Source organism: Mytilus galloprovincialis, chromosome 1 (assembly GCF_965363235.1).
Source record: "Mytilus galloprovincialis chromosome 1, xbMytGall1.hap1.1, whole genome shotgun sequence".
Taxonomy (NCBI): Eukaryota; Metazoa; Mollusca; class Bivalvia; order Mytilida; family Mytilidae; genus Mytilus; species Mytilus galloprovincialis.
Window position 1 is genome coordinate 8,652,772 of NC_134838.1, and position 8,903 is coordinate 8,661,674.

Sequence of the window (8,903 nt, forward strand, 5' to 3'; positions counted from 1 at the left end):
TACTTCATAACAAAAAAAAATATATAAATTGGTAATCTTTAATATATAAATAACATATAATATATATAACTTAAAAAATCAAAAACATTAAAACATAATTTGTTTAAAACAAAGCACTGATTTTACTTTTATCACAGATTACTATAGCACTAGAAAAACATAAAATTTACAGACAGTTCTAAAATCTCATTGATCTTTTGGCATATCTTCGTTTCTCGCCAGCTGTCCATGACTTTGATTTCACTCGGAAATGGCGTAAATCTTCTGAGTGGTCGGAATGAAGCATTGGTCGATAGCTCACTGGGTCACATAGATCTGCTTCTTCATTGAAGAATGCCTTGTAACCATTATCTAATAAATAGATTTCTGGAAAGTTCAGTGATGGATAGTTTTCTTTATTCAGTTCTCTGTCTTTGCTTCTGAGGAATCGTAACATTTTAGGACCTCTTTCGGACGAAAACTCACAGTGGAAGATGATGATCTGTCTATCTTTAGTCGGTTGCCGAAGCAAAGTTAAAATGGTCTCGTGCAAATACATATTTTCTGCTCCTCTGATATGCCCTCCTTCAAATTCATACGGGTATCGGCAGTCGATGATCTTGTAGTCACTGATGACGTCATCGTAGCCCCCGTTTAAAACATCAGTAAGTGTCTGTGGAGTGATGCTTTTCAAATCAGTATGCTTTCCAGTAACAGTTGGTAAAGTATACAATCTACTTCCATCGGCAATCAAGTCCTCGTTCTCTTCAAGTTTTGTTACCACAGCTTTTATATTGGTACAAACTTTTGGTCTTTTTGAACATGTTGAGTTGACATCTTCTGTACGCTGTCTCTTGGCAGATTTCGTCAAGCTAGGTGTAAAAGTAATATGATCATCCATACCAAGACCAGAATCCTCGTCATCATCAGGAAACAGACTTCGTTTGATGTTTGGAGTCATCACAGACATAAGGTCATCCGACTTTACTGGTGTAGAATCAAAACTCAGGGAAGATATAGATGCTGGCATGACATCAAAGTCATCACATGTGTCGAATAATCTTCTTGAAAGCATTTTTGTTGTTGTTCTGAATTTGAAATATTTTGATTCGAATGATAAATGTTTATGTTTGAAATATTATAAATTTTCATATTTATATTTTTGGAATTGACAATAAGTAATTTCTGTCTCTAATTGGGAATCGTACTCAGCTCATTACTCAAGCAGTGTTCAACTCGTGGTTGAACTTCCAAAGCTTTGTTAATTATCTTATTAATTGCCAATCAATTCCTATGATTGCTCCTTAGATAGGAGGAACATACCAGTAACAGATTGAATTTGTTAGATCAAAAATAATTTAAAATTATTACCTTTGGCTTTGATTCTACAAAGATAATTACAATCATCACACAAAGAAAAAGTACACAGGCGTTAGATCAGTGTTCATACAATACTTTTACTTCAAAACGATACAAATTAAATCAAAAGGTTAAAAAAAAAATATTGAAAAATTGAATAAGATTTAAATAAATGCTATGGAAGGTATGAGCATAAAAAATAAAATTCAAATTCAATTAAGTATTTCATTTAAGTGTATTATGAAGAAAAAATATCCATTCTTTACAAACATGTCTTCTATTATTAAACATGAGTATGTACATTTTTTTTTACAGTTTAAAGCATTTTATAATATGCCTATAGGTTTTATTTTGTTTTCAAAGCATATCATGTAAGGATTTTTTTATTTGTTTTTATATTCAGTATATATGAAAAGGGCGGGTACTTTATGTCTCAGCTGCACTTTCTTATCTAAAAGGATCGAAATGGTTACAGAAGATGCCACAATGTTTTTTACTGTTGACTTGTACCCAAGCTGATCCTGGTAAACTTCATTTGATTGATAATGTACATATCAGTTGATCCCCCCCCCCCCCCCCCCGCAATATCTTAATGTAAATATTTTCACATATATGTGTGAAGTTTTACATGTTTTTGAGAGGATAAGCTGCTGAAGACGCATCACTGTCATCGGCAGATCTGCTTCAGTCCGTGAAAAGCTATAAGCCAAAATAGACACGTTAAACTTATCATGATATTATGTACTTTGATTTTTGAAACCTATGCAAAAGTAGATATTCATGTGTGACGTGTGTGCTAATTGCGAACAACAATAATGTCGAAAGTTAAGTGTTTGTCAGTAAATGTGATGAAACAGAAAAATGTATCCTGATTCAGGTTTCAACTTTGGTCGAAGTGCTAAAACCGAACAATGTTTTTAAAAATAATCAGGACAAATATTGTGTATAAACAGTCCTGTCATCCAAACATTTTGAGAAATGATATATAATTGTAGAGTTTTTTTGAATAATTCAGTAAAACTTATTCTTGATTATTTAAACTCTTCTATTCTAATTCAATAATTATCAAAATATAAAACTGCTCCTGTGTTCAAAGGTTTTAATTGTTTTTTTTTTTTTTTTTTTAACTTTCATTCTTTAAAACAATTTCAGGCATTTTGTAAAGTGCTTAGAAAAATTAGTCATTATGTATAATTAATTAATGACTGAATCTTGCAGGCATTTTAGAAAATGCCTGTAATATATATATATATATATATATATATATATATATATATATATATATATATATATATATATATATATATATATATATTGTGCAATGTGTCTCATAAGCCAAATGATATGGCTGGGTATTGAAAATTCGAAATGCGCATCTGGTCCAGAACATGGTACCGTTTATGTTATATTAACACTGGGTCGATGCCTCTGCTGGTGGACTGATAGTCCCCGATGGTATCACCAGCAGGGAGGAAGTACTTCGGTACTGGCATGAAAATACAGATTTTGTGTTATTAAAATTCCTGTTACAAAATTTAGAAAATTATAAAAAAAATTCAGGAATGTATCTCCCTCATGCAAAGTTTTATGTCTTTGCTAGTCTTTGGCTATACCTTTTTGTCCTTTTTGGTTTATAGCTCTTCATCTCTTTAATAAGTTTTGTATTTTAAAATATGTTGGCTTCAAGTATCACTGAAGACACATTGATTGTCCAAAATGCACACCTGGTGCAGACAAATCGGTACTCACTGTTTAGTTATAACAAAATTGTCAGTAAACGTTGGGTAGATATGCTCATTCTGTCCAATTGTTTTAAGTTCTGTTGAAAACCCTAGATCCACTCTCTCGATGCTGAATGCCTCGAAATAGGAACACAAACTTTAATAGAATTTGAATTGTTAAGTGGAAGCATATATAACAAAAATCAACACTGAACTTCAACTAATCCAGAACTGTTTGCACTTTATGCCTTTTAGATAAATCACACTTGTAATCGTTTAACTTTAAAAAAAAAAATTTTAAAAAATATAAAGATTCAAACAATTTTAGTCTGGAGTACTAAATTATAATCCTGTTATCTTTGATAACTATTTACACTTGCAAGAAACATTTTGTTTTAAAGTAGCTTATGCAGCCTGATAATTCTGACTATTTTCCAAAATATACATTTGTTGGGTCGATAAAATCGTTATGTAATAGTGTTATGTAGAGAACATAGCTGTTCCCGTACTTATTTTAAATATTTTGGTAGATATTACTTTATGGTACCATCCGGAATGTTAAATCTGAAACGTAAAGAAATGATAAGGATGTGCGTCTGTATAGTAGTGTGGGATATATAAATACACAGCCACTAACTATCAGAATTGAAACGTTAAATCCGATGCCTACCAAGGGTAATTAGAGTGCCACGATCAATCCAGGTACCCTTTTTAATAGTTATTTAGAGAGTTCGTAGATAGGCTATTGTAGCACAAAGTCTCTTTCGCTATTTGAAATATCTTCTCTTTCCCGTGGAGTTATATAAAAAAAAAACACAGTCAACCCCGGACGAGCAAATTTAGGGAACCTTATCATTGGATTTATTATTAATTTGTCCTAGCTCTCAATATGCGTGAAATACTTGCTACTAGAAGAAAGGCAAGCACAGTTAATTATTTTTTTAGTATAATTTTCTATAGATATAGGAAGATGTGATGTGAGTGCCAATGAGACAACTCTCTATCCAAGTCACAATTTGTAAAAGTAAACCATTATAGGTAAATGTGCGGCCTTCAACACGGAGCATTGGTTCACACCGAACAACAAGGTATAAAGGGCCCAAAAATTATAAGTGTAAAACCATTCAAACGGGAAAACCAACGGACTAATCTATATAAAAAACGAGAAACGAGAAACACGTATAAATTACATAAACAAACGACAACTACTGTACATCAGATTCCTGACTTAGGACAGGTGCAAACATTTGCAGCGGGATTAAACGTTTTAATGGTACCAAACATTCTACCTTTTTCTGAAACAATAGTATAACATCACAACATAAAAAATCACACGATAAAATATCAATTGGAAGGCTTAACTCAATTAAAAAAAAAACGTAAATAAACACACTATGAACGAATAATTTTGATGTGCGATACCTGAATGCAAATAAATAGTCCATTAAACGAAATAAAAAGGGAAATTTAACTTCGCAATATGTTGATGTGCATGTCCTAAGTCATGAGTCTCACCACTGGTTGTCTTTTGTCTCAACTCATGTTTTCTACTGTTCATTGGTGTGTAAAAGTCAGATCTTTGAACGCGTATTTTAAATAACTTCTTTTTTTTTATGCAAATGTCATATCTTTGAACGTACATTTGTACAGGTTTAATTAATCCTATGTTTTTAACACGAGGAGATTTATAGCCTGCATATCGTTCTCCTCCAGAGTAATTTTGTATCTGTGTCATTGGGTTGCTGTCTCATTGACATGAAACTTACACTATCAAAGTGATAAAAATACAATAGAATTGACCACATTTCGGTTATAAGCTCAATATCTTCAAAAAGCAGAAAACGGAAAATTCATACAAAAAAAGATATGGCTAGTTTACCCTGAATTGTTTGTTTCCAACCTATGTTAATATAAGGAGATGAGGACTATTGCCAATAAGACAACTTTCTATCAAAGTTCCGATGAAGTTAATGTTAGCAATGAATTTCAAAGACTACCCTACGGACTTCTACCATGATAAAACCCCATACTGCATAGGCGGCTATAAAAGCCTCCGACAAGAACATATGCCGTATTTCAAATTTATTAACCAACGATAACCACTGAACTACATGTATCTGACTTTGGATAAAAAATAAAGGATGTGGCGAGGTAAATATCAAAAAGAAGATTTAGAATGAATGTTATTGAGACAACTCTTCATGAGAGACCTAATGACACAAAATTAACTATAGGTCACCGTACGGCCTTCAACAATGAGCATAACCCATACCGCATATTCAGAAATTAAAGGCCCGATGTGACAAATATAACACAATTCAAACGAGAAAATCAACTGCGTAATCCATGTACAAAACCAATGAAAAATTGAACAACAAAAATATAACACGGCAACAAACGACAACACTGGATTACAGGCTCCTGGCTTGCGACAGACCCATACATACAGAATGTAGCGGGATTAAACATGTAAGCGGGATCCTAACCCTCAACCCGAACCTGGAACAGTGGTGTAACAGTACAACATATAAAACGAACCATAAATATTAGTTTAAAAAGGCTTAACTCATCAAAAGAATACAAACATTAATACATCTAACATAATTACAGACGATGTGGCCGGGTACTTGTCGTCCCAACAACAAAAAGTAGAGATCTGAGAGTACTCGCAATAACTGACAGTTAGTTCAAAGCCAATATAAACAACTAACACAAAGAATTATGCATCTTAGACTAAATTATCAATCAGTACACATCCAACATCCAATGGATTTAGTTTAAAGACGTCATAAAGAGTCGGAGACAAACATGACCTTGTGCAATGCCAAAATAAACTTATCATTGATACCAGGATGGAAGTTTCTATTTTCACTAGACGAGCGTTTCTTCTACAAATGACTCATCGGGGACTCTTTTTTAAGACGACACACACGCAGTAGCAACAGTTAAAAATCATGAAGTACAATATAAATATTGGTAATCTTTAATATATCAATAATACGGTAATAACAATAACAATAAAACACAAATTGTATAAAACAAAGCACTGAATTACTTTTTATATCACAGATATCTATGAGCACTAACATTCTTCTAAACTTAAAAGACAGTTCTAAAATCTCATTGATCGTTTGGTATATCTTCGTTTCTCGCCAGCTGTCCATGACTTTGATTTCACACGAAAATGGCGCAAATCTTCTGAATGGTCAGAATGAAGCATTGGCCGATAGTTCACTGGGTCACATAGATCTGACTGTTCATTGAAGAATGCCTTGTAACCATTATCTAGTAAATAAACTTCTGGAAAGTTCAGTGATGGATAGTTTTCTTTATTGAGTTCTCTATCTTTGCTTCTGAGGAATCGTAACATTTTAGGGCCTCTTTCGGACGAAAACTCGCAGTGGAAGATGACGATCTGTTTATCTTTCGTTGGTTGCTGAAGCAGAGTTAAAATGGTCTCGTGCAAATACATATTCTCTGCTCCTCTGATATGCCCACCTTCAAATTCATACGGGTATCGGCAGTCGATGATCTTGTAGTCACTGATAACGTCATCGTAGTCCCCGTTTAAAACATCAGTAAGTGTCTGTGGAGTGATGCTTTTCAAATCAGTATGCTTTCCAGTAACAGTTGGTAAAGTATACAATCTACTAGCATCGGCAATCAAGTCCTCGTTCTCTTCAAGTTTTGTTACCACAGCTTTTATATTGGTACAAACTTTTGGTCTTTTTGAACATGTTGAGTTGACATCTTCTGTACGCTGTCTCTTGGCAGATTTCGTCAAGCTAGGTGTAAAAGTAATATGATCATCCATACCAAGACCAGAATCCTCGTCATCATCAGGAAACAGACTTCGTTTGATGTTTGGAGTCATCACAGACATAAGGTCATCCGACTTTACTGGTGTAGAATCAAAACTCAGGGAAGATATAGATGCTGGCATGACATCAAAGTCATCACATGTGTCGAATAATCTTCTTGAAAGCATTTTTGTTGTTGAAATGTCAGGTATTACGATTTAAATGTTCAATGTTTATGTTTGAAATGTTATGAATTTTCATATTTATATTTTTTGAATTGACAATAAGTGATATTTGTCTCTAATTGGGAATCGTGCTCAGCTCATTACTCAAGCAGTGTTCAACTCGAGGTCGGCCTTCCAAAGCTTTTGTTAATTACTTAATTAATAGCCAATCAATTCCTATGATTGAATTCGTTAGATCAAAAAGGATTTCAAATTATTACCTTTGGGATTAAAAGTTAAAAAGGTGATTACAATCATGACACAAAGTAAAAAGTGCACAGTAGTAAGATAAGATTTTCAAAAACGATACAAATTAAATCAAAAGAGAGGGGTGGGAATAAACAAAAAAGTAAATAATGCATAATTTGATAAATGGAAACTAAAACAATATAATCGGGGTTGTATTCAGTTTTGTGTTTATGCAGATTTTATAATGTTGACAAAAATGATAGACTGTGTACAAATTGAAGATGAATACCACTTTTTACTTGAATGTCAAAAATATAGTCAAATTCATAAAATATATATAAAAAAGTAACGTTGGAAAATTCATCTCCATACAAACTTATCCATTTGTTATCTGTCAAAATTGTTAATGAATTAAATAACTTAAAGGTATATATTTAAAATCAGCAGATAACTTAGAAATAAATTGCATTATATAATATATTTTTAAACCTTATGAAGATGAAATAACTTTTGTAGTTTTAGAATTGCTTTTCAATGGTTATCTATAGATATAGGTAGATTTGGTATGAAATGGTAAGACAGGAATGGTACTGTGTACTTTATAATTCTCAATAGATGGGTGATGAATTTCACTATATTCTATATGCTGTACATAATATCGGTGCTTTGCTTCTGCGCCAATTGGCATTTCATTTGCGACAAAATAATCTTTCATTTGCGCCACAAACTATATTTCATTTAACTCCAAAAGCTTTTAGATTGTTTCCAAGATTACACAGATGTATGGAAGCTAAAAGTTAATGTTGATAAAACAAAGGTCATGGTTTTTTTTTTCAAGGAGACGACCATCATGTAATTTTCAATTTTTTATTTAATGGCAAAAAACTGGATATTGTTGATGAATTTAACTACTTAGGAATAGTTCTAACAAGAACAGGTAATTTTAATAAAACAAAACAGTTTAATGTAGAAAAAGCTACCAAGGCTCTGAACGAAGTGTTAAGACTAGGCCGACTACAACTAGATTGATTTCATTTTGGGGGAAATTAAACTCTGGTAAAGTGACAAAACTATCATATATTTTATATAAATTGTGTTATCACATGTCTAATAATGACAATGTGAATTTTTCATGGTTAAACAGAATAAAGACTATTCTGAACGAATGTGGTATCCCAAATGTATGGGAAACGCAATCTTTTATAAATAGCAAGTGGTTAGTTTCATTCATCAAACTTAGACTCAAAGATCAATATGTACAAGTCTGGCATTCTTTACTTGAAAACTCGCCAAAAGCACTAAATTACAAACTTTTTAAAGATTTTTTTTTCGGAAAAGAAGGTTATTTTGAAATTCTTGGGAACAAACTATCTATTGATTTGTGTAGATTTCGGACCACAAATCACAAGCTCCCTCTTGAACAGGGTAGATGGAACAATATAGTTAGAAACAATAGAATTTGTCTTTTATGTAATAAAAATGATATTGTTGATGAATTGGCTTATATATTAGAATGTAAATACTTTGAAGAAAACAGGAAACATTGTCTGTCACATTTTTATTTTAAAAATGCAAATATTGTCAAATACAATCAGATTATGTCTTCAAAAAAAACAAATCAGAATTGATTA

General features: G+C 32.3%; 2 protein-coding genes across 2 annotated transcripts; both read right to left on the reverse strand.

Annotated features, from left to right (window-relative positions):
* Positions 1–107: 107 nt before the first annotated feature.
* LOC143068926 (M-phase inducer phosphatase-like) lies at positions 108–1,058 on the reverse strand. Its single transcript, XM_076243352.1, has one exon. The coding sequence runs from the start codon at positions 1,052–1,054 to the stop codon at positions 179–181; it is 876 nt and encodes a 291-aa protein (XP_076099467.1). The 5' UTR covers positions 1,055–1,058; the 3' UTR covers positions 108–178.
* A 4,972-nt stretch (positions 1,059–6,030) lies between these two features.
* LOC143068997 (M-phase inducer phosphatase-like) lies at positions 6,031–7,076 on the reverse strand. The gene has a single exon (XM_076243457.1). It carries the CDS (start codon positions 7,045–7,047, stop codon positions 6,172–6,174), a length of 876 nt encoding a protein of 291 aa, XP_076099572.1. The 5' UTR covers positions 7,048–7,076; the 3' UTR covers positions 6,031–6,171.
* Positions 7,077–8,903: the final 1,827 nt, after the last annotated feature.